The sequence below is a fragment of the Ornithorhynchus anatinus genome, chromosome 9 (assembly GCF_004115215.2).
Source record: "Ornithorhynchus anatinus isolate Pmale09 chromosome 9, mOrnAna1.pri.v4, whole genome shotgun sequence".
NCBI classification, from domain to species: domain Eukaryota; kingdom Metazoa; phylum Chordata; class Mammalia; order Monotremata; family Ornithorhynchidae; genus Ornithorhynchus; species Ornithorhynchus anatinus.
Genome location: NC_041736.1, coordinates 40,849,050 through 40,874,183, shown reverse-complemented (window position 1 = coordinate 40,874,183; position 25,134 = coordinate 40,849,050). Strand labels below are relative to the sequence as shown.

At 49.7% G+C, this 25,134-nt stretch overlaps 1 protein-coding gene across 3 annotated transcripts in view; it reads left to right on the top strand.

The window, feature by feature from the left end:
• The window catches only part of KCNK3 (potassium two pore domain channel subfamily K member 3), a 48,635-nt gene extending 31,499 nt beyond the window's left edge, over positions 1-17,136 (top strand). The window contains exons 2-4 of one of the 3 annotated variants that reach the window (XM_029071927.2): positions 6,833-8,225; positions 10,153-10,979; positions 15,394-17,136. In XM_029071927.2, the coding sequence (XP_028927760.1) occupies positions 6,833-7,710 (878 nt within the window). In that variant the 3' untranslated portion in view covers positions 7,711-8,225; positions 10,153-10,979; positions 15,394-17,136. Of the gene's footprint in view, positions 1-6,832; positions 10,980-11,343; positions 11,399-15,393 lie in introns of all 3 variants that reach the window. The other 2 variants (XM_029071926.2, XM_029071925.2) reach the window with 2 other exon arrangements.
• Positions 17,137-25,134: the final 7,998 nt, after the last annotated feature.

Below are 25,134 nucleotides of genomic sequence, written 5' to 3'. Positions count from 1 at the left end.
GAACCCAGGTCTCCTGATTCCCAGTTCTGTGCTCCTTTCCTTTGGGCACAATACTTCTCAATAGAGAGTATGAAAGAGCTAATAGATGCGGAGGAGCAGCAGCAGAGTGAAAATGGACTGGAGAGAGAGGAGAGGCTGGAGGCAGGGAGGTCCGCGAAGAGGCTGTTTGCTGAAAAGGAGCTGCTAGACAGGGAGGAGAAGAACCAGACTAGAACTGTGTCAGAAAGAGCGAGGTTGCATATTTTTTCCAGGAAAGGGGTTGGTGTGTAATGTCAAAGGCTGCCGAGAGGTCAAGGAGGATTAGGAAGTGGTAGAGTCTGTTAGATTTGGCAAAGAGGAAGTCACTGGTGACCTTGGACAGATCATTTTCATTGGAATAGAGGGGGTGGAAGCCAGATTATAGAAGAGGGTTCAAGGAGGGAGTCGGAGGAGATAAAATGGAGACAGTAGGTGTTTACAAAACTCGTTCGAGGGGTTGGACAGGAATGATAGGAGCAAGATGGGGCGATATAAAGTGCAAAGGGGCTGAGAGAGGGGTTTTTTTTAGGATAGAGGACACATGGGCATTTTGAAAACTGAGCGAAGGAGAGATCAAAGGGCGTCCCAGCCACGGGTCCCTGCCACCCACAGATATAGATAAATCAATCAATGGTATTTATTGAGGAGGGCCTATTGTGTGCAGAACTTAGGAGAGTAAAATATTACAGAGTTGGTAGGTAAGCTCATTATGGGAAGGAAAATGTCTGCTAATTTCTCTTGCATCCTATTCTATTCTCCCTAGCGCTTAGAACACTGCTCTACACATAGTAAGTGCTCAATAAATAGTTGATTCATTAATACAGCAGAGTGAATACTACTACCATTAATAATAATAATATGGGAAGAGCTGTGACTGACCCCAAAGGAGAGGTGGAAAAGAAAGTTTTTCAGTCCTGGGTAGCCTAAGGAACCATGCCTAGTGGTCTATTCCCGGCTCTGCCACTTGTTGGCTGTGTGACCTTGGGCAGGTCACTTAAGTTCTCTTTGCCTCAGTTACCTCATCTGTAAAATGGGGATGAAGACTGTGAGCCCCACGTGGGACCATCTGATTATCTTGTATCTCCCCCAGCGCTTAGAACAGTGCTTGGCACATAGTAAGCGCTTAATAAATACGAACACTATTATTATTATTATATTCTCCCCCCACCAACCCTCCATCCACAGGGAAATCACTAAGACCCAAGGAAGTCCTCATTCCCTACTGTTCCTCAGCTCAGGTTCACCTTCCCCAGCTTTGCAAATGTTTCTTATCCGCCATCCGCAGTGTCCGTTTCTCCTGCTGCTGCTGCTGTGGTTGGTGCTGCCGCTCTCCGATCCATTCTCCCCCAGCCCCAAGCCTTTCCCGCCCGGGATTTATAGTGTCCTCATTTCTCACAGAGATCTCTCTTCCCCAAGCTCTGGACCCTCCAGGCTGAGAGCTAGAAGAGACTAGGGGGAGTGTGGGTCAGGGACCCCCTCCACCCCCTCTGGCTCCCTCCGCCATCCCCCATCACTGAGTTTGCTGCTGGAGAGCTTCAGCCACTGCTCCTGTTGATCGCAGCAGTCCCATAGTTCTAGGCTCTTACCTTCTTGTGGGCAGGAAAAAATCTACCAACTCTGTGGCATTATACTCTCCCAAGCACTTAGCACAATGCTCTGCACCCTATAAGCCCTCGATAAGCATAACTGATTGACTGAGAATGGTCTTGGCTGTCTGCATGTCAGCCCTCTACAACAGGGGCCTTCCTAGAGCCCGCTGAGTTTTCATAACAAGGGAAGGGGCAAGGAAAGCCTCCTGTGGGGCAGAGAAGAGCCAGGTCCTGTTTCATCAGCTGGAGCCCCAAGGGGCGTGGAGCAAGAACTGGGCAAATGGATTCCCTAGGCCGCTTGCCAGAGGTCTTGGGTAAAGATGTGGCAAATAAAGGCCAGTTTCCACTGTCCTTTCAGAGAGGGAACGCATCCCTTCCTACCTCCTTTTGCTCCTCGCCCTTCCCCGTTGCAAGGCCGGCCCACAGGATGGAGGGACGGGCCTTCATATTCCTGCTAACAAGTGCCCCTGGGTCTGGTGAGGGTGTGGTGTGCCTGTCAGAGTTGGTGCCATAACTAGGGCTGAGGCAATAGGAGGGGCCATATGAAAAGAGAGGACAGCCCAGAGCCACCAGGCCCAACTTAGTCGGACAGTCCAACTGCAGCGAGAGAAGCAAATCTGTGCTGATGAAGGTGAAGAGCTGAGGTCAGGAGTAGTGGACCAGAGCCAGGTGCAGTTCAGCGTCAGAGAGCGACAGAGACGGTTGCCTGCTAGAAGCCAGGGTACCAGAGGAAAATAGATTCACGCAGGTAATGGAGAATATATGCCAAAGAGCAGGCCCTGCCGGCCCAAGATGAGATCCAACTCTCATCAGCACTCTCAGCACTCTCTTCCTCCAGAAATCCCAACTTTCTCTGAGGGGAGGCCAGGGAGGCATCTGGCCCTCTGGCAGCTGGGCAGGGTTTGCGGCGTTCCCAGTAACTTCCCAGAAGTTCCAGGGCTCCCTCGGGAGTAACTCAGCCCCTGATGGAGTGTTGCCAAGCTGTGAATGGACGTCAGTGGCTCCTTCTGGCCCTCCCCCGCCTCTCACCCAGTGACATGCAGGGGCAAACCCAGAGGAGCTGGGGGTCACTGCCCTTAGCTCCTGCATCTGATGGAATGTCCCTTGGGGGCAGTATGTCCAGAAGTTGTTGGGCCCTCTCTATTTGGCCTGAGTCAGGAGGACAGAAGAGAGTAGAGGGTCAGTGTGCAGGCAAGGTATCATGAGTGGCATGGGACATGCTTGATGGGAACTCCAGGTGCTCACCTAGGTGAGGCTTCTCTTTTTACTGCTCCTGTTTCCTTCCTGGACGTGGCCAAAACGGCTGCCTTCTTCCTAGAGCCAAGACTAATCTGATGCAGTGGAAAAATGCTCAGAGGCCTGTATCGCCAGGGCCCCAGTGGGCAGTTGCTCATGGGGATCTACGCAGATTGTCACTCCGGTAGGCTCCGAGCTGAGAAGCCTCTCGGGACCAGGGAGGAGAGAGATGAGGCAAAAATAAAGGACTTTCCGCTTCTCACATCACCCTCCTCCCTAATTCAGCCCCGGAGGCCCGGAGTTCAGCCCTGTTCCAGACCCAGTGACCCCCTCAATCTGGTTCTGCTCCTTCTCTGGTTTATAGGGAGAAGCAGTATCTCGAGGAACCCTGGCAGCCTTTCAAGGGGAGTTGATTCTCTGTTTTTTATTCATTCATTCATTCAATAGTATTTACTGAGCACTTACTATGTGCAGAGCACCGTACTAAGCTCTTGGAACGTACAATTCGCTAATAGATAGAGACGATCCCTGCCCAGTTATGGGCTCTCTGATCTTAGCTGTTCCTCTGACAGCTAAATCAGGACAATCGATCAAGGGTATTTATTCATTCATTCATTCATTCATTCATTCACATCGTACTTATTGAGCGCTTACTGTGTGCAGAGCCCTGTACTAAGCGCTTTACACTATAATAGAGTTGGCAGACACATTCCCTGCCCATAAGGCGCTTACAGTCTCGAGCTTATACTTTACAAAGTAGCCCAGAGAAGAGAAGGGATCTTCATGGGAGACCTACTCTGTTCCCTCGGATGGAAACCAGGCTCATCCCATGCCCACTAGGGAAACCCAGTTGATCTCCACATCCTTCCAGCTCCAGTAGCAGCTGCTGAGTTCCCTCCCTGTTGTGAGTGCAAAAGCAGTAACAGCAAAGCTGCCATTTTCTCAGGTAGGAAAACGAGATACAACATGATCTAGTAGATAGAACACAGGCCTGGGAGTCAGAGGGACCTGGGTTCTAAATCTGACTCCCTCACTTGTCTGTAGCTGATTAAAGAAGCAGCATAGTATAGTGGATAGAGCATGGGCCTGAGAGTCAGAGAGACATAGGTTCTAATCCCGCTCCACCACTTGTCTGCTGTGTGATCTTGGGCAAGTCACTTCACTTCTCTGGGCCTCAGGTCCCTCATCTGGAAAATGGGGATTAAGACTGTGAGTCCCCACGTGGCACAGGGACTGTGTCCAACCCGATCCAAGCCAGCGCTTAATACAGTGCCTGGCACATAGAAGTTGCTTTAAATATACCGTTTTTTAAAAAAAAAAAACAGAATTTGTCTGGGGCCCAGGATTTGGGATTAGCTCAGATTGACAGGAAGAAGGGCACCAGGCCAGATGGCGAGAGGGTAGCAGAATCAGGGCCTGGGTGGGGACAACTGGAGAAGATGCCACGAGAGCTCCCAAGAGACATGGTTGGTAGACATGGTAGGGAAGTGGAAATTAGAATTTATAGGGTTGGATATAGGGGAAACAGAACAAGAAGGAAATGCAGTCAAGGGAGCAGGACAAAGGGGTTAAAGTAAACTTGGAGAGAGGTTAGGAAAGAAGATGTAGATGAGAGGAAAGATTAGGGACACAGAAGGCAGAATATGAGGAGATGGAGGAGGATGGGTACCTTGTCAGAGCAGGACAAGCTGTTGATGTGCCTAAGATAGGTTCTCTTGCCAGCCTATTCCCAGTCAACCTAGGAGAGACAGGGACCAGGGAGGAGGCGAGGGATGGAAAGAGAGTGGAGAACGGATGGCAAGAGTGTCATGCACGGTACGGCATCCATGGCTAACGCCATGGTGATCAGACCCCCGGCCCTGCCCCTTTTGATCCCTGTGCCCTGTACTTGTAGTCTGCAGGCACCGTCTGGCTCTCCGACACCTAACAGTACGATAAAAATAAAGGAACATCTCTTTTTCCTGCTAAAGCAGTTTTGCCAGCTCCTATCCAGCCAGGTGCCCAAGAAGCTGAGACTAGGCCCTTTACCTCCTTTCAAGCTCTTGATGGCCGTTAACTAAAGAAACTTCCATCTATCCTGGGAGGGCATAGCTCTGTCATCTTCCTTGATGTCTGGCGGGAAGGAAACCAGAGGGAGAACTAAGCCTAAGAATTATTATTATTATCCTTATTTACGGTATTAAGAATGTACAACGAGGGAGGCAGCCAGAGGGGCCGGAGTTCAATAAGACCCCCAATTTTCTCCTAGAGTCACACGTTCAAATAGCTATCTGAAAGGGAATAAAGCTTTCACACGACTACTAAACCCTTCAAGTGACGGAGCTCCATGCCTGGGAGAAGGCTGGAGAGGGGTCAGAATGGGAACGAGCCTTTATTTGGCTTCAGCTTCTCTTGGCTGTCACTACCACTGTGAATTATGGCCTGGCAGATCTGGCTCAGCCTGGTGGGCACACAGCGTTCTCACCCTGCTCTGCTACAGATGTGCAGGGTGAGGAGAGCTGAGTCACTGATCTGGGTCTTGCTTAGCAAGCCTAGACTACAGCAGCCACTTACTTCGCAAGAGTTTGGGGAATGATCGAGTCATTCCCAGAAAATCCCAGCTCCAGACACAGGCCTCTGGCCTACACATCTGGTTACCATCCAGCATTCCCCTGGCAGTGAGACTTTGGAGGACTTGGGACGCCCAGAGATCAGACGGTTTTCAAGAGGTCTAGGTCCCACTGTAGGAACAGAAAAAGCATCAGAGAGCGGGAGGTGAGCTGAGAATGGCCTGAAAAAAGTGGCAGAGCTGCAACCTCTCAGGGTTAAATCAGGTAACAATGGGTGACCTAGAAAAAGATCCCTGGATTGCTTCAGAGCCAGGCAGAATTCCCAATTTATAGCCATTTGGTGGCTGGTTCACTCCTGGGTCATGTCAAAGCACTGTCACTTTCCTTTTCCCTGAGCAAGTCCTCCTGAATGATTTATGACCTTCAAGCTGAGTGTGCCGTGTTTGCAGTCTTGCACGAGTCCCTGGCCAGGTCTGTACTGGGCCAACCTACTGGGGTACCAGGAAGCTAATCTGACTTTATGGACAGAGATCCTTAACAGGCAGATTTTCCCATCAGGCAGATTCAGCCTAGACGCAGTGACAGTCACCAGGCAGATCCGCCCAACCATCAGATCCCTGCCCTGGGGGAATCAATCAGAGGAGGGGCCGGGAGGCGGGCATGGTAAACCAATGTTTTAATTGGAAGACTACTAACAAAGGAGTCCAGGAAGTCTTCCGTTTATCACGAGAGTCATAGATTGGCAAGATGCAAACCTATCGTGTACCCACTTTGGGTAGGCTGAAAACTTTCACAGATTCCGCCTGTGCCTTAACGATGTTAATGTCGTATGACTTGCTGACAAGCTAAAACTAGAGGGATTGAAGACAGACTAATACTAGCGAAGCTCTTCCATATCGCAACTGAGCATGTAAGAAGCGGGGTCTCACATCAAGGGGATCTGGGGCAGGACCAAGAAAGAAAAAGGAGAAAAGAGCAATTCCAATGGGGACTGAGGCTCCCGTTCCCTGCCCGAATTCCTCCACTCTCTCTCTCTCCTTCCCCTCTTGCGACAATCAGCTGTCCGAAGAAATCCGAGTTTGCCAGCCTTAGCTCTCTGAACTGTTTCCAAATCTTGGCAGGGGGTCCACCTTGTTTGGGGGGGGGGGGAGAAGGGGTTGTCCCTCCAAGGATGGCTGTGGAGAAATGCACGGGAAGACTTCACCCGCCCGTCTTCTCCTCTCCTCACTCCACCAGGCAGAGTACAGGCGAAGCCATAGACAGGTCTCTCCCTGGCTCTGATCCTCAGACCACCACCGGCCAGGCTCCTCGGGACAGCCTCTCCCCTTTCTCGTGGTGAACACCATTTTACTTGGCATTCTACTTGGCAGAGCTTATGGAGGGGGGTGGGCAATGATGGGGGATGGAGGGAGCCACGGTCTGTCCTCTCTGTCCTTGCAGGATACGGTCACGCGGCCCCAAGCACAGATGGCGGGAAGGTCTTCTGCATGTTCTACGCCCTGCTGGGCATTCCCCTCACCCTGGTCATGTTTCAGAGCCTGGGTGAGCGCATCAACACCTTCGTGAAATACCTGCTGCACCGTGCCAAGAAGGGGCTGGGAATGCGCCGGGCAGACGTCTCCATGGCGAACATGGTCATCATCGGGTTCTTCTCCTGTATCAGCACTCTGTGCATAGGGGCTGCCGCCTTTTCCTACTACGAGCAGTGGACCTTCTTCCAAGCCTATTACTACTGCTTCATCACCCTGACCACCATTGGCTTTGGGGACTACGTGGCCCTGCAGAAGGACCAAGCGCTACAGACGAAGCCACAGTACGTGGCCTTCAGCTTCGTGTACATCCTCACGGGGCTGACGGTCATCGGTGCTTTCCTCAACCTGGTGGTGCTGCGCTTCATGACTATGAACGCCGAGGACGAGAAGCGGGACGCCGAGCACCGTGCCCTGCTGACCCGCAACGGGCAGGCCGGGGGCAGCGTCCACACCACGGACACGGCCTCCTCCACGGTGGCGGGCGGGGGCGGCTTCCGAAACGTCTACGCCGAAGTGCTGCACTTCCAATCGATGTGCTCCTGCCTCTGGTACAAGAGCCGGGAGAAGCTGCAGTATTCCATCCCCATGATCATCCCCCGGGACCTGTCCACCTCCGACACGTGTGTGGAGCAGAGCCAGTCCTCTCCCGGAGCTGGCTGCTACACCGACACCCCCTCCCATCGCTGCCTCTGCACAGCGCAGCGCTCGGCCATCAGCTCCGTGTCCACTGGCCTGCACAGCCTTTCCGCCTTCCGCGGCCTCATGAAGCGCCGCAGTTCAGTGTGACCGGCGGGATGGGAATGGGTGAGGCCAAGGGGCAGACCCAGCCACCCTGCAGGAGAAGAGCCCGGGGGACTCGTATCAGCGGTCCAAGCGAGAGACCAGACAGGCTTGTCTCTCCACAGGGAGAGCTAAAGTCGGCTCCATAGATACTACGGAACCGAGTCAAGGAGGTCCACTGGGAGCAGTAGATGTGGGCACAGATGGGGTGTGCCCCCTCTCCCTTCCCCTCCAGCCTCCAGAAGTTTCCTGAGCTCGGGGCCCGTGGGCCTTCTCTACAGGTAGACGCCTGTCCCTGTTGACACGAGCCGGCCCTGGCCTCGGGCCGGAGGCCTGTCCGCTGTGCTCTCCTGTCCCCCGACGGACTCTGTCCTCTGCAAAATTCCACAAAATGTGAAACTTGGCCCGGGCAGAAGGGACCACCGGGAGCTTTGGAAAGCTGCGGGACTGCCCCAGGACCTGCAGACCGGCTGCTCCCCAGAACCCTTGCCTCCCCGGGAGGGGGCTTCTTTGTGTTATGTGTATGTTTGCCTCTCTATTTATACCTCTCAGCGTCAGTTGGTGTCTCGTGGGTGTAGTTCTCCAAACGTGGAATTCTCGTCTCCCTCCCTTTGCTCAGCCGTTGTTGTGGCGTCCTGCCCGCCTCCCGGCCCCCACGCCCAACCTGGACCCTTTCTCCCTCCCTTTGGCCTTGAGCTGAATCTCCTGAACTTCTTCCACTTTTTTCTTCAGCATGGCTTTGCAGATATGGGGATGGTTCAACCCAGTAGTTTCAAGAGCAGGAGAGAAGGCAGGAGATGGAAAAGAGGAGTGGAAGGTAGACAGAGGAGGTGAGCGATGCTTCTCCATCCTCCAGCCGAACTCCAGGTGGAGTTTTGGGGAATTAGACACCTAAGAAGAAACTTCTTCCCCTCCTACCTCCTTTTCCCCTCCCTTCCTGACCCTTAGTGAGTGGGCAATGTTCTCCTGACCGCTCCACTTGCCTTGTTGGTCCTATCTCCCCTTCTGAGTACCTCTGGTGAAGAGGAAAGTTTGCAAGGAAACCAGAAGTTAGGGGACGGGGGCATAAGCTGGAAGATGCAGCTAAACCCTGGGGCGTGATCAAGACCAGGGTGGTTATCCTGGACCACTGACTGCTACTGCCACCTCCCTGAAGAACAGGGAGATAATGACCAATAGGTAGGTGGTCCCTCCGCCTTGATCTCCCCAAATCTTGGTGTGATGGACGCTTGCAAGTGCAGACACTCTCTACGTAAAGCTGCCGGGGGTGAACCCGAGAGGCTCCCGGCTGTTCCTGAAGTCCATTTACAGAGAAATCTCCAAAGCAGGAAGGGACTTAAGAAAGAGCAGGAGTCATGGGGGGAGAGTTGAGGGTTGGAGGAGCAGAAGAGAGAGAGATGGAAACCATCCACCTTGGGCCTTCCGCCTGGGACCAAATTCCTTAAAGCCAACAGCCTTCCTCTTGCCTCTGTGCCCCCAGGCCCCTGTCTTGGGCCAGGAATGGCTGAGGCAGTGGAAACCAAGACAGACGGAGGAAGGCAGGCGAGGAGATGGAGGAGATCAGAGATGGCTGGGCCCGGTGACGGCCTCGGGCAAGACTGAGAATTGGCTAAAGTCGAATTAGAACCCTTCCGGTGTGGCCCGTAGCCGGTGCCCGCCGCTGGCTCCACTACTGCTTCCACCACTGGCCTCCCTTCTAACCCTGTCCCTTTGCCAGCTGAGCAGCAGCCTATGCTCAGGGTGCATGGAGGGAAGGTGGTGCTCAAAGGCGCAGGGGAGAGGATGCTGAAAAAGTTATATCAAACACAAACTTGGCTTTGCTTTTGATGCCCCTCAGTTGTGGGGAGCACCCTGAGGTGGGAACTTACGCCATCCGCCGCACAGACTGGCCTCGCTTAGGTCTACAGAACAATGAAAGCTACAAAAACGGGTCTGGAAATGGGTTGACGGAGCCAGGTCAGACTTTTTATTTCCCTTGAAACTCTTGCTCTCTGGGGAATTTTTAGCTTTAACCCTTCCCAGCCACAACTGCCATGAGAAAGCGAGGGTCAGGACTCTTGAGAAAGGAAAAGGGCAGAAAGAAAGACAACTCCGGACTCTTCCTTGGCCAATCCAGGGATGCAGAAGGGGCCACAAGTCCATGAGGGTGAGGGGGGGATGACAAGAGGGGTGTGTGTATGCACGCTTCAGTTCTCCCCTCTCCAAGCACTATATTAAAAGGAAAGGTTTTTGTCTCTGCCCTTGGATAGGAGTCCATCTATCAGTCTGTGTCCAGTCGCTGGCCTCACAGGCTGTCTACATGTCTGTGGCATCTCTCCCGGGGGAAGCAATAACTAGGGGTTAGGAGGGGGTGTCGGCTGGCTTTCCAGAGAGCTTCCTCCCTCCGCCCTTGCCATGTCTGTGTATCTGTGGGGCTGGCTGTTTTCTGTCCTGTGTGTGACTCTGCAGGGGCCAGGCCCTGAGATGTCCGTCCCATTGGCCCTGAGAAGCTGCTGCTGATTTCCTGCAAAGAGGAGCCCAGAGGGCACGGAGCCATCTGCTGCAGCTCCGGGGAGACGACTGAGAGAGAAGCGGAACGGGATGGAGTGATTTGCAGGAATCAGAAGGCCACCTGGCTCGACACCGGACCTGATCTTGGGGCAAGGAAAACATGCTGCCGCTCTCCTGCCCCCCTTTATTTCCCTCCTGCAGGTGGCCTCTCTGCTTCCCCTGGTGCCTTACCACTGGGCACGTTGCCACAAAATATGCAACTTAAGGGGGAGAAATCCTCCCAAGGAACGCGCTGTACTCCAAGGGGCTGTGGGCTTCCCAATGCCTCCCAGCAACCCTTCCTGCCTAGCTGTCTTCACACTGAGAATGGCACCTAATAAAGGCTGTACATAGAGACCGGGGCCAGGCTGCCGTGACTTCTGTAACCTCCAGGCCAGCCCCCCGTCTGGGGAGGAGAGCACCCTCAGCCCCTAGCCCCACTTGTCAATTCTGGGCAGCTGCCCCAGGTCTGCTCATTAGGGATCGGCCGCTCTCTGTGTGAGAGTCAGAACCACTTGGTCTGGGACCTCCGGACCTAATGCTTCACGGGCTCAGTCTGGGGGCGAAAACGGGCAGATTCAGCAGTGAACTTCCAAGAAGTAGTTCCACTCCCTAAACACCTCTTCCTCTCCCCAACGCCGTGGCCGGAAGCACTGGCCCCGCACCGCATCCACTGACGTTCAAGCAGAAAACAAACCAGGCCCAGGGGAGAGGAATGGTGTCCTGAGAGTGACTGCCTGACAAAGGTAGGAAGGACCACACTGCGGCTGCAGGGGTTGGGGAGGAATTTACCCTGGAGGAGAGGTGAGGAGCTCATACAAAGCGGCCAAGGGGACAGGGATGCCCCTCCCAGCCAGCACCTCCACTTTCCAAAACCCATTTCTCATCTGGGGACTGAACGGGCAATTCCCTGGGGGGTGGGATTGGGAGGATGGGGTTGGGGGGGAGTATGCGTGTGGGAGGGGGTCCCTAATGGAGTCTACACCCTTAGTCCTTTCCCCCTCACTACTTCCCTGCTGCTTACCTCCTGTTCAGCAAGAAGAAGGAAGTCAGGTTGGGGGGAAGAGGTACCAAACAATCTCCACCTTTCATTTCTCCACCTCCCCTTAGGCATATAAACATCCAGAAGCAAAGGCCAACTGGTGGCATGGGACCTACTCAAATGGTATTTATTGAGCGCTTACTATCAATCAATGAATCAACTGTATTTATTGAGCACCTACTCTGTGCAGAGAACTGTATTATCAAATATTATGGTACTTGTTAAGCGCTTACTATGTGCCAAGCACTCTTCTAAGCGCTGGAGTAGATACGAGTTAATCAAGTTGGACAGAGTTCCTCTCCCACATGGGGCTCAAACTCTTATCCCCATTTTACAGATGAAGGAACTGAGACCCAGAGAAGTTAAGTGGCTTAACCAAGGTCACACAGCAGACATACGGCAGAGCCGAAATTAGAACCCAGGTCCTTTTGATTCCCAGGCTGTGCTTGGGAGAGTACAATGAACAGAATTAGCAGACACGTTCCCTGCTTATAGCGAGTTTACTATGTGCAGAACACTATATTATGCACTTGAGACAGAATAATACAACAGAATTAGTAGCTACATTCCCTGGCCAATACAAGTTTACAGTCTAGAGAATGGGCATTTCTCTCCAGAAAGCCAGAGGGGACATGGGGAATCTTCTCCAGAGAAGGGAGCAGGTTTCTCTATAGGGGGACCTTATGGTTGCTTTGCCAAGAAATCACTCAATCAACCAATAATATTTAAAGAGCATCTACTGTGTGCAGAGCACTACGCATTTAGGAGAGTTCAACAGAATTAGTAAACTGGATCTCTGCTCTCAGGCTGCTTACAATGTGGCAGGACAGACAAACACTAAAGTAAATTACAGATAGGAGGAAATAATAGAGTATAATAATAATAATAATGTTGGTATTTGTTCAGCGCTTACTATGTGCAGAGCACTGTTCTAAGCACTGGGGTAGATACAGGGTAATCAGGTTGTCCCACGTGAGGCTCACAGTCTTAATCCCCATTTTACAGATGAGGTAACTGAGGCACCGAGAAGTTAAGTGACTTGCCCATAGTCACAGGCATAATACATACATAAAGGCAATAAGGGCAAGAAACACCCCCATTGTAATATTTCCCACGGAAACTGCAACCCAACCCAACTTCTTGGGTCATCCAGGTCTCCCAGTGGGGAAAGGCCACCGATCACCTCCATGTCAGCCTCAGACCCACTGCTCATTCTCCTTCAGCTCCTTCTTGAGAGAAGCCAAGGAGGTGTGCTCCCTGATTTCCCTGGACCCAATTCTCCCCAGGCAAGAGGGAGTATTAGGTCTTAAGCATAAGGAAGATAAGCATCACCAACACCTACCCTCAACAATTTTCAGTCTATTGGGGTAAGATGATCAAACTGAAAACATGAAATAAATTCATAAACTAAGAATGGTGCATGGGTGCTGCAGTTATAAATAGTGCGGGGTATAAACCAAGGCTGGGGAGGTGAATTGGGCTTAATCAGAAGATGCTTCCTTAGATGGTGGCTTTTAAATAGGGCTCTGAAGGATGAGAGTGTCACGACAGAGTAAAGCTGAATGGGGAAAGAATCCAGATGGGTGGGTGAGTGGGCAGGTGGAGTGACCAATGAACAAATTGGCTTGGGTAAAGCGTGAGTTTGGAACAGAAGAGATCGACTGGGTATGAGGGTGTCCACTAGTGGAAAACCTTAAAGGACCAGGACTATAGTGGGTGGGGGATAAGGGCATAAGGAAGCAGTGTCGCCCAGCGGGACAAGCACAGGCCTGGGAGTCAGAAGATCTGGGTTCTATTCCAAGGTCTGCCATTTTTCTGTTACGTGACCTTGGGCGAGTCACTTAACGTTTCTGTGCCTCAGTCACCTCATCTGTAATATGGGGATTATGACTTTAGCCCTATGTGGGACAGGGACTGTGTCCTACCTGATTATTCCTGTGTAATGTCTGGCACATAGTAAACACTTAACAAATACCACTTAAAAAAAAAAGAAGGAACTAGCCTGGACAACACAGTAGCAATCAGGTTTGTGCCTGTTGATTGGTCGGGACTAGAAAAAAGCCCAGTGAAAGGCTTGATTTCTTCTGAACCGGCAAGGCAATGAAATGTTAATTTTCTGCTGTAAACACTGGCACACTCTATCCCTACCACGCTTGCCCCGCAGTAAATCTCTGCCCTAAATGGTACATTTCATAAATGCCCCAAACGTGTCCTTATCTGTTTTCTACTTCATTTTCACCCTTGCCAAAGGAATGTATTAAATTTACTATTAAACAAAGCGGGCGTGCAGACGGATTAAAATAATTCCCTTCATTAGATTAATCCTGGCTAAAGTCCTTTCATGGGTCCGGAGAAGAGCAACAAAAATAAACAAAGGGATGAAAAATGGGCCCTCAAAATTCACACATCCTCATGTTCACAGAGGATCAAACGAGAGGGAATGAGTTTAATTTAACGTTTCTCCCATCATAATAATGATAACTGTGGTATTTGTTAAGCACTTACTATATGTCAAGCGTCGTTTTAAGCACTGGGGAAGATAGAGGTTGATCAGGTTGGACACAGTCCCAGTCCGACACAGGGCTAACAATCTCAGTAGGAGGGAGAACAGGTACTGAAACCTCATTTTACAGATGAGGTAACCAAGGCACAGAGAAGTGAAGTGATGTGCCCAAGATCACAGAGGAGGCATATGGAAGAGCTGGGATTAGAACACAAGTCCTCTATCAGGCCCATGCTCTTTCTACTAAGCCGCAATGCTCCTCCAATTGAATATTAAAGAACGCCTTGCCAGGCAGGGTGTTAAAACACTGAGGCTGCTGACAGAGATCATCGAGTTCCTACCCCCAGAGATCTTCAAAAGGGAAGTTTTTTTGGAAGACTAATAACCAACTGTCCTAGGTAGTTTAATGATTTACCTGCTTGGATGTAGTGGGGTTGGATCAGGTGACTTCTAAAAGCTCCCTATCAAATTTATGATTCCTTAGTCACAATTGTACAATGATGTCCATCAGTTAGGTCATCTTAAAAACACTGCATCACATGACACCTGTGGACTTCCAAGTCTCACAGCACACAGAAGGCTGGATATTCTACTACTCTGGAGTTTTTCAACTTCGTGTGAAGTTGGATTCCACTTTGACATACCATCTCCCAGAAGAGACTTGACTTGCTTGAATCAGTTTTCAACTTCACTATTTCTCTGTGCATTCCTAGACAGTGGACCTGCTTTGATAACAGAAATCAATGACCATATTCTATTCTCTGTCTATTGAAAATCTCAAACTGTGGGCAACACTAGGCTCAGAGAGGCAAACCACCTCGTTCTTCTTCTAATTCATTATTAGGACTTGAAACTTTGCTGATTTGACAAGGCAATTCATAATTATAGGTATGTTTTCCTGTGGTTGGGTGCTTCCAGATGTCAGTGTATCACAATTTGAGGATGATGGCTTCATGGGAGGTTGATGATGTTCATAGTCCGCTAAGGTAGGAGTCTTAGAGCAGCCTTTACAAGGCCTAGGCCCCTTTATAAATGTTCCCTGTTGGATTCAGGGAGTGCTGGACTCAGGCAAGGCTAAGGAAGTGGCTGGACCAGATAATAAAAACTATGGCATCTGTAAAGAACTTACTACGTGCCAAGCACTGGGATAGATATTGGATACTGAGGTCCCTCATGGGGCTCACAGTCGAAGCAGGAAGGAGAACAGATATAGAATCCCCATTTTGCAGATGAGGAAACTGAGGCGCAGAGAAGTTAAAAGACTTGCCCAAGGTCACACAGCAAGTATGTGGCAGATCTGGGATTAGAAACCAGCTCCTCTGACTCCCAGGCTCGTGCTCTTTTCACTAGGCCACGCTGCCTCTGTATCAGATCATGATGGACCCGAAAACACCAGGTTGGGCAGAACTCTAGGTCTCAAGGTGAAAGTAGCAGGTGCTGGGGATGGCGGGGAGGCGGGGGTGAAGGCAGCTGGGAGCCTCACTCCAGGAAAAGAAAGCTAAGAGGGTTAGGGTTGGTCCAAATCTGCTTCCGGGGTTGTGATCAAAGGGAGTTCTCCTCTTTCCCGGGACTGAGGGCTTGTCACACTCCTTGTCCTCATCTCTTCTCACTGTAGGTTGCTTCCAGATGCTGGGCCAAGGCCAGCCTGCCTGCTGCGGAGATGGGTGCTCGAGACCCGGCTGGATCGAACCCCCTAGCGTGCCGGGGCCGATTAAAGAAACCTCCGGCCATGTAGAGAATGGTCCCAATCCCCCTCGGAACGGTGTCATTGGGTGCTAATCCCAGGATCAACTGCTACCGAAAATGATTTAAACTTGGACCGCTGACCCCTCCCCCTACAGAATGGACAGCTGGTCCAAACCCCTCACTGGCAACACTCTGTTTAAGTAGGGCACCGCTGCTACTGTGGACACTGGAGGGCCACATGGGTCACGGAGATGAGAAGAGCAGCCCAGCTGTCCCCAGCTGTGACCAATCAGGGGCAGTTTGTGCAAAGGAACCATTCTGTACTCTTGACTTGTGTTGCACTATGGGCAGAGCCAACCCAGGGGAGTCTGAGGGTGGCGGTTATGGTGGGACTCCCCCACCCACCCCCAATTTGGCCCAAACCTCCCTAGTGCAAGCAAGATCTCCCCTTGATGGGCAGGTGGTGCTTTAACCACCAGAGAGAAAGCGGGGAGAAGGGCAGGATAAGGAGAGGGAAGGAGAAAGAAGGAGGGAGAGAGAAAGAGAGTGTGTGTGTAATGGGAGCAATCCGCTAGGCACTCAGCACCATTAAAGGGCCTGAGTCAGGCAGCTGCAGTGTGAGGGGAAAAGCACAGCCCAAATCAGCACCTGCCTTCCTCCAGACTGCGGCTCGGTCTTGTCCTTTAAAAGCTTTTCCTCCTCCCTGCCCCTTTAGTTGGGAGGGAAGTGGCTGTCCTCAAACGTGCCAGGAGACCAAAAGCCCTCACCCCATTCTGCCCCAAAGTGACACGGGCAGGGACTCAGCACCATCCAGCCAGAAGCCCCAAACTAAGGGCCCGTGGCCGCCCGTCTGGTGCTTCGGAAAATGAGAACGCTCTGTTTCCTCGGCAAGCCAGGGAGCAATTGGAAAGGGAAAAAACTTGTCATGGAAAATCTCCAGCTCCCTCCTAATCTCCTGTCTGGCACTGCTGCTTCAAACCCACAAATCAGATTAGCCAGCAGCTCTGTTTCCTGGGCAGGGACGAAGGAGGAGGCGGGGAGAGAGGAGAGGAGACAAACAGAACTGAGCGTGGCATAAAAGAGGGCTATAGCCAGGCAAGCAGGGGTGGTGGAGGGAGCAGTGGAGAATGGGGACCCCAGGGAAAGAAGTTATGAGGGGTGGGAGGATGGGGGCTGAGGCCCCTCCTGGAGCTGGCTGTGTGCTTCCCTGAGCACCCTGAAGAGGTACCCCATGGTGCAAGGAAAATGGTGGCCCCCATCATAGGTACAAGGGTGGGAAAGTGGGAGTCCCGTGGATGGATCTGTTGAATGGTCTCTTTATCGGCTTTGTACCTTTGAGGAGGTGCTTAAATATCTGAGTATCTACCAATCTCTGCCTAGGGATTTTACTGATTCTCAAAATGGTGTCCCTCCTCCTCCTGCCAGATCAGTTGGCATTTCACTGCCTTTCACACCCTGATACAACTCACCCCCCACTTTGGCAACACGAAGTCAAACTGGTACACTGACAAGCTCTGAACTCTCATTGCACCTTGACACCCACACACTCCAATAATCATTCACACCCTAATACCCACTCACTCCCAAACTAACACATTCTCCCACACTCACTGACACATGGAAATTGATATCCGCACACAGATGTACCTTAATACATGCGTACTGACACATGTTTGCCGTCTACTGTCTTTTGCCTAGTGATTTATAAACCCAATCCAGGCAGGGCTGGGAGGGGTTTGAAGTGATGGGATCTACCAGCCAAAGAGAATTGGGGCCTGGTGAAGCCTGGGGATGGTTTTGCTGGTCAGGCCTATTAAGACCCAAAATGAGAGAAAAAAGCATTTGCGAAACCATACGAAGCTAGGTATACCAGATTTTTTTTGTTTGGTATGATCTGATTTGCAGAGAAGGCACATGAGTTTTCAGGTATGTAAGAAAATAAAATTAATCCCAGCAGCTCTTGGTATCCACATTCAAACCCAGGGTGTGGGATCCTGGAATACGTAGGATTTTTAAAGTGCTGGGGGTAGAAGAAGAATGTCAGGAGAGAAGAGGAGGTCCTTCAGAATGTAGAGGGAGGCATAGTTGTCTTAGCCAAAATACAATAATATTACTAATAATAACAATAATCATATTGGTTAAGTGCTTATTATGGGAGCCAAGAATTGCATTAAGGCTGGAGTCAAATCCAGCCCTCACCTTACACGGGCCTTAGAAATTAGGGAGGAGCGAGAACAGGCATTTAATCCCTATTTTACAGAAGAGAAAAGTGAGGCACATAGAAGTTAAATGACTTTCCCAAGGTCGCACTGCAGGTAAACGGTAGTGCTGGGCTTAAAAGTCTTCTGACTCCCAGGACCACGCTTTTTCCACTAGGTCACGCTGCTTTTCTAATCCCATGGGGGAGGGGGATGGCAGATGGTTGACCAACCAGGGACTGCCATGAAGCAGCTACCTCCCCCCAGCTTCAGCCTGCTTCTGAATTCGGCTGAGCCAATTTCCAGGATGTCAGGTCACTGCCCACACCTTCCTGAGATGGAGTTACAAAATGGCCTTTCCTAGCATATTCGATTTAAACCCAATCTGGAGAGCTCTGCTCAGGGACCTCAACATTTCACGGGTGAGTGACTACGAGTTTTGGCGGCTGCTTGTCCTCCCTCTGTTCCATCACCTCTTCCCACTTCCATCTTCCTCTGCCTTGGGCCCAAACCAGAGTTAGCCCCCCAACCCAAATCAGTTCATCTGAGATATACTTCAGAATGGCAACCTAAACATACTCAACGATAATAGAACCCTGCTGAGATGTCCAGCATATTCAGCTACATTTTATATTAAATGGGTCACATAAGACCCATAATACCAGTGAAATTCTATTTCCCTTGAATTACCTCATGGCGTCAGAGAATATCACTGGAGTATATGGATTCGGCTTGCACCAAGAAAAATAAAACCCACTTTATCTTTTGGCTTGCCACATGGGGAACTTGAAGTACCATGTAAATACCCAGCCAATTCTTTCCTCTGCACTTAAGATGGCCCAAGCTACAGGACTTGGAGCTGGGATCAAAATCCACCCTGGGCCCTTATCCTGGATTTCCAGGGTGGCCAGACCCATTTTCAACTGACAGACTCCATTAATTGCTTGGCTCTCTTGAAACCAACCTCCACCTGTGGCAGCTAAAAAAAGTCCCTTTGTTCTTGTCCTGAAGAAAGGGACCTGACACGTGACTATTCAGGTTCTGGGGTAGAAGGGAGCCATGAAAATCATCTCTGCGTTCACCACCCCCTCCACCCTGGACCTAGGCCACACATACTGAGAGGCTCTAGAAACAGTTAGGCACATACTGAGAGGCACTAGAAACAGGCATAATAGCATTCTGGGAAAATTGATAGTCAGAAAACAACATCCTCTTTCACTCATACCTGGCACATGGAGGAAAGGAGAAGTTAAGTGTCCCTGGTCATATGCAGGTCGACGATACTTATCAGAGAAGAGCCAGGTGATCCACCTTCCAAGCCCAATGTATGGCTAGAAAAGTTGTGAATCGTTCTGGTTCCTACCTTGTCAGAGCCAACCCAAACGTTGATCAGGACTGTGCCGAAGCTACCCAAGGCAGAAGGGAATTCCGTGATTCTAGTTGCCGTGTTGACACTGTAATGGAAAAAGGAAAATCTAAGAGGAGCTAATTAAGAGGAAGACAGAAACATCTTTAGAGTCCTTTACATGTAACTATCACTGCACTTAAAAAAAACACCAAGTTTCTGGCTCGGCCATGATTAGAGAGAAAGCATAAAAAAACTAATGAACATTGCAAAGAAATGTCCTTCACTAGAGAGAGATTTCTTCAAGCTCTTCAAATGTATTCCTATTATTGTTCATGGAATACCACGGAATTCACATAATTTTAAGATGACTTACTTGGAGGGTGAATCTTATATCCCTAGGATTGTATTTTTTTCACCTTGTTACTGCGAACAACACTTTTGCCCAAATTACAATCGTTTTCATAATTCCAGTTAAATGATACATCTTTGCAGTTTTGATGCTGTTTTAAGATGCTGAAATGTATAACTTTGAGGTCGATTTAAAAAAGAAGCAACCCACTTTTAACTTTTCATTTTAACAGCAAGGAGACTGTTAAATTTTATCCTGGGAGCAGGAGCTAAGGCCCTCATGGTAGAACTACAAGCTTTAGCCGGTCTTAGAATGCCTCTGTCACTCGGAAATTTTGCCGAGTGTCGTGGGCAATTAAGGCCCACTTCTACCACAGGTGTCTCTTCAGGAACAGCCGTGCTTTCCATTTATTTTTATGTGGAGTCTGATGACTTTGTTAATGATAAGAACAAATATCATGTCCTAAATATCCTCAAAACAAGAATACTCTTCCCCAAACCAAACCTAAGCCCCAACAACAGAAACACCTACCTAAGCCCCCTTGGGCCTGTCCCTGGAGCTTTGACCAGCCTTTTCAGGCAGCATCAAAGCTAGCGGGATTGTCACTGTGGACCCAGCAGTCGCTCCAGGCCCCTGTCTAGGGAGTGGAGGTTGGGAAAGCAACCTCTAAGATCCGGATCTGAGCCCGGGAGGCCTGGATCCTGGCTCCAGCGTTGCCCTGGACTCAGCCATTAGAGGGAACCGTGGAAGGGGTGAAACTGAACAGGCAGTACGTAGTTCTGTTTTTGCAAACTACTCCACCATTTGGGTGGAGAAAGAGGCAAAGCCTCACAGGGCTTCCCCGACTCATGGAAGGGATGGGGGTGCCGAAATTGCCCATTTCACCCACCCTCTAAAAACAGATCACAGAGTTCACTTTTCTTCTCACTGAGAAGAAACGTATATTCATGTATACTACTATGTCTATAAGGTGGGAGCCCAAGAGGGCAGCTCACACCTCTTCAGGCCCCAAAGTGCCTGCATTCCGCCTGCCAGAATGCTGTTTTCCAGGGGCCTGTGGCTATAGGAGCCCCGCAGTCTGTTCCCCCTCCTCCTCTCAGCCATTCACCAGGTCACTATATCTGCAGTTTGTAAGCCATTAGGAGACAGCAAGGGGTACAGCAGAGCAACCAAAGTAAAAGCCTTGGTCCCCTCCCATTCAGTCTTCACTCTCCCTTTCCTGTGGGTTCCTACACCCTCCCTTCTGTGCCTCAATTTCTCCTCTTCTGGGTCAGTCCTCCATCCTGCCAATCTGTGACTTTCTCAGCCTCTTCCCTCCGTGGCCCATTTCCCCTCTAAACCTCCCTCCCCGTCCCTGAATTCCATACCTGTGACTCTTTTGTGTCTCTCTGTGACCACCACAGTGTGTCCACCAAACAAAATTTTTTGATAGTCATTTATATTTTCTAACTTGGCTCTTGATCAGCCCGTCTTCCCTTGGTTTCGACATACCTACCAACTCTTACACTGTACTCTCCCAAGCGCTTAGTATAGTGTTACTATTACTACTATTACTAATAATAATAAGATAAAATGACACATAGTTAAGAAAGGGAATAGTAAGTATTGAAAGCCCATATGTGAGAAGGGGAGAGTTGGAGGATAGTCTTGAAAACAGCTGTAAGAAACAAGGTCTCGTGGAAAGAACATAGGTGGGTGAGTCAGGGGATCTGGCTTCTAATCTCAGTTTTGCTGATAGCCTAGTGTGACCTAGGTCAAGTCACTTAACCACACTGGGCTTTAGTTTCTTAATCTGTAAAATGTGGAGAAGATACCTAATCTCCCTACCTTAAACTGTGAACCTTGTACAAGCCAGGAACTGTGTCTGATTTGCTTATTTTCTATCTACCCCAGTGCTCGGCACATAACTCATGCTTAAAAATTACATAATAATTATCATTAGTTTTTGCTTAACGCACAGGAAAATGGGAAGCTATTGGAGGATTTTGAGGGGTGGAGAGATGAATGACAAGAGATATTTTAAGAAGATCCCATTAAGACTGTAAACTCTTTGAGGACAGAGGTCATGTCTACAAAATGTATTGTATTCTCCCAAGCAATTAGTTCAGTCCTCTTCACACAGTAAGTCCTCAGTAAATATCGATTTATGACCCAGGGAGCACCATGTAATTATCTTTGCCAAGACACAACACTACCAGCATAGTTAGGAGCAGGGCCATCCCAGACCTCAGGGTACAGGATTTGTGGCATTTACAACTGAGAATGGGGGAGTCCTATTACTTATTCCTCACCACTGCCAGTTCATCTATTTCCCCTTTTAGCTCTGGGCAGGGGGATGTGTGACTGACAGCAGAAAGGAGGAGACACGCACGGGGCTTTCAGTAACCTCAGAGCAGACAAAAACAGTGAACGTGTGAAGTCACTGGAAGTGAGAATTCAGAGGGAAATGGTAGGAAACACAGGGTTACCCAAAAGATCTCCGAATCCGCCAAAAGCTCCCAAACTCCTAGAACCCTTTTTCAAGTTCAAATCTCAAGTCATCTTATGATTGGTACGAGAGGCCGTCTGTAATAGGACTTTGATCTTTGAGGTACCTCTTCCCTTTTTTGGTGGGGGGGTGACAATTTTCAGATCTTACTGCAAGGCCTGGCCTTTGACACAGTCTCACTTACCGAGATTACCGATGGCTCCTCCAGTCACATGCGGTCTGGAAGCATAGGTTCCATCGTTTTTTCCCTGGCCATTCTTTGCCCGAGGGAGTATTTCACACCGATCCCCGCATACCTGGCTTGCTAGATGACTGTGGACAAATCAACTTAACCTCTCTGCGGTTTCGTCTCCTCTGTAAAAAGGGGATAATAATGTCTACTTAACAGGAATGTCCTGAGGATGAAATGGGATAAATGATGTGAAAGTACATGGGAGGATTTCAAAGCAGTCTTTGCAAACTCCAGATAGTGTAGTATTATTATTTTTTAATGGTATTTAAGTGTGTACTATGTGACGGGCACTGTACTAAGCACTGGTGCAGATACAAGCTAATCAAGTTGGACACAGACCATATCCCAAGAGGGCTAACAGTCTTAATCCTCATTTTACAGATAAGGTAACGGATAACCACATTCCCTAGGGCTGTGTGGTGGATTTGAGCCAGCCTCTCTCCCTGAAGTTGCTTTTTTTTGGTTTGGGGGAAGTGATTTTTTTAATGGTATTTGTTAAAATCTTACTATATGCCAGGCATTGTACCAAGCGCTTAGCACTACGAGGTGGTTGGGAGGGGCGGCTCCCCTCACTTTGCAATAATAATAATAATTATGGTATTTGTTAGGTGCTTACTATGTGCCAAATGCTGTACTAAGCACTGGGGTAAATACAAGCAAATCTGGTTGGACACAGTCCCCCTCCCTCTTGGGGCTCCCAATATTAATTCCCATTTTACAGATGAGGTAACTGAAGCACAGAGAATTTAAGGGACTTACCCAAGGTCACACAGAAGACATATTAAGAAGTAGCATGGTATAGTGGAATCAGAAAGTCAAGGGTTCTGTTCCTAGTTCTGCCACTTGTCTGTTGTATGACCTTGGACAAGTCACTTCACTTCTCTGGGCCTCAGTCCCCTCATCTGTAAAATGGGGTTTGAGACTATGAGCCCCATGTGGGACAGGGACTGTGTCTAACCCGATTTAGTTGTATCTACTCCGACGCTTAGTCCAGTGCCTGGCACAGAGTAAGTGCTTAACAAATGCCTGAAGCATGGGCCTGGGAGTCAGGTCATGGGTTCTAATCCTGGCTCGGCCACTCGTCTGCTGTGTGGCCTTGGGCAAGTCACTTCATTTCTCTGGGCCTCTTTGCGAAAATGGGGATTAAGACTGTGAGCCTTATGTGGGACAGACAGGGATGGTGTCCAACCTGATTTGCTTGTAATCATAATGATGGTATTTGTTGAGCACTATGTTCCAAGCACTGTTCTAAGCGCTGGGATAGATACAAGGTAATCAAGTTGTCCCACGTGGGGCTCACAGTCTCGATCCCCCTTTTACAGATGAGGGAACTGAGGCCCAGAGAAGTGAAGTGGCTTGCCCAAGGTCACACTGCAGACAAATGCCAGAGCCGGGAAGAGAAGCAGCGTGGCTCAGTGGAAAGAGGATGGGCTTAGGAGTCGGAGGTCGTGGGTTCTAATCCCGGCTCTGCCACTTATCAGCGTGTGACTTTGGACAAGTCTCTTCACTTCGCTCTGCCTCAGTTACCTCATCTGTTAAAATGGGGATTAAGACTGTGAACCCCACGTGGAACCACCTTATATCTATGACTGCGCTTAGAATGGTGCTTGGCCCATAGTATCCGCTTAACAAATACTAGCATTATCACTATTATTAACCTCTCAGGGCCTCAGTGACCTTATCTGTAAAATGGGGATTAAGACTATGAGCCTTACATGGGACAACCCCTCAGTGACCTTATCTGTAAAATGGGGATTAAGATTGTGAGCCTCCCGTGGGACAACCTAATTACCCTGCATCCACCCCAGAGCTTAGAACAGTGTTCGGCACAGAGTAAGCGCTTAAGAATTTTTCCAGCACTTAGAAGAGTGCTTTGCACATAGTAAGAGCTTAACAAAATGCAGCCATTATTAGAACCCACGACTTCTGACTCCCAAGCCTGGGCTCTTTCCACTAAACCACGCTGCTTCTAACCACCCCAGTGCTTGGTATGGTGCTTGGCACATAGTAGGCGCTTAACATGCACCATAATTATTATTATTAAGTGTGAGAGAGCAGGGATTGGCATCCATGACTCCTAAACCCGGGCTCTTGCCACTGAGCCACGCTGCTTCTATCCACCCCAGCGCTTAGTACGGTGCTTGGCACATAGCAGGTGCTTAATGAGCACCATAATTATTATTATTATAAAGTGTGAGAATCAGCGTGGCTCAGTGGAAAGAGCACGGGCTTGGGAGTCAGAGGTCATGGGTTCTAATCCTGACTCTGCCACTTAGCAGCAGTGTGACTTTGGGCAAGCCACTTCACTTCTCTGGGCCTCAGTTCCCTCATCTGTTAAAATGGGGATTAAGACTGTGAGCCCCACGTGGGACCACCTGATTCCCCTGTGTCTACCCCAGCGCTTAGAACAGTGCTCTGCACATAGTAAGCGCTTAACAAATACCAACATTATTATTATTCTCTGTGCCTCAGTTCCCTCATCTGTTAAAATGGGGATTAAGACTGTGAGCCCCATATGAGACAACCTGATCACCTTCTATCTATGACAGCGCTTAGAAGAGTGCTCGGCACAAGGTAAGCGCTTAACAAATGCCGATATTATTATTTGTTAAAAACAGCGTTCTGAGCATAGCAGCTCTTGATCTAAATGACTCTGTTTTTGCCTCAGGAAGTCCCCCATTTCAGGTGGGATGTATATCACATCGGCAAATTCCAATCACATCGGCAAATTCCAAATTCTGGGGGCAGGAGGTTGCTTCTTTCCCAAAACAGATAAGGCCTGCTGGGACAGGAGGTTGCTTCTTACCCAAAACAGATAAGACCTGCTTGAAGAGTCTCTTTCGTCGTTGAAGGAAACACACTTGTCCAACTTCTTTTGTGATTGACTACTTCTCCTATATGTTGCAGCGTGGCTCAGTGGAAAGAGCCCGGGCTTGGGAGTCAGAGGTCATGGGTTCGAATTCCCGCTCTGCCACTTGTCAGCTGGGTGACTGTGGGCAAGTCACTTCACTTCTCTGTGCCTCAGTTACCTCATCTGTAGCAGCGTGGCTCAGTG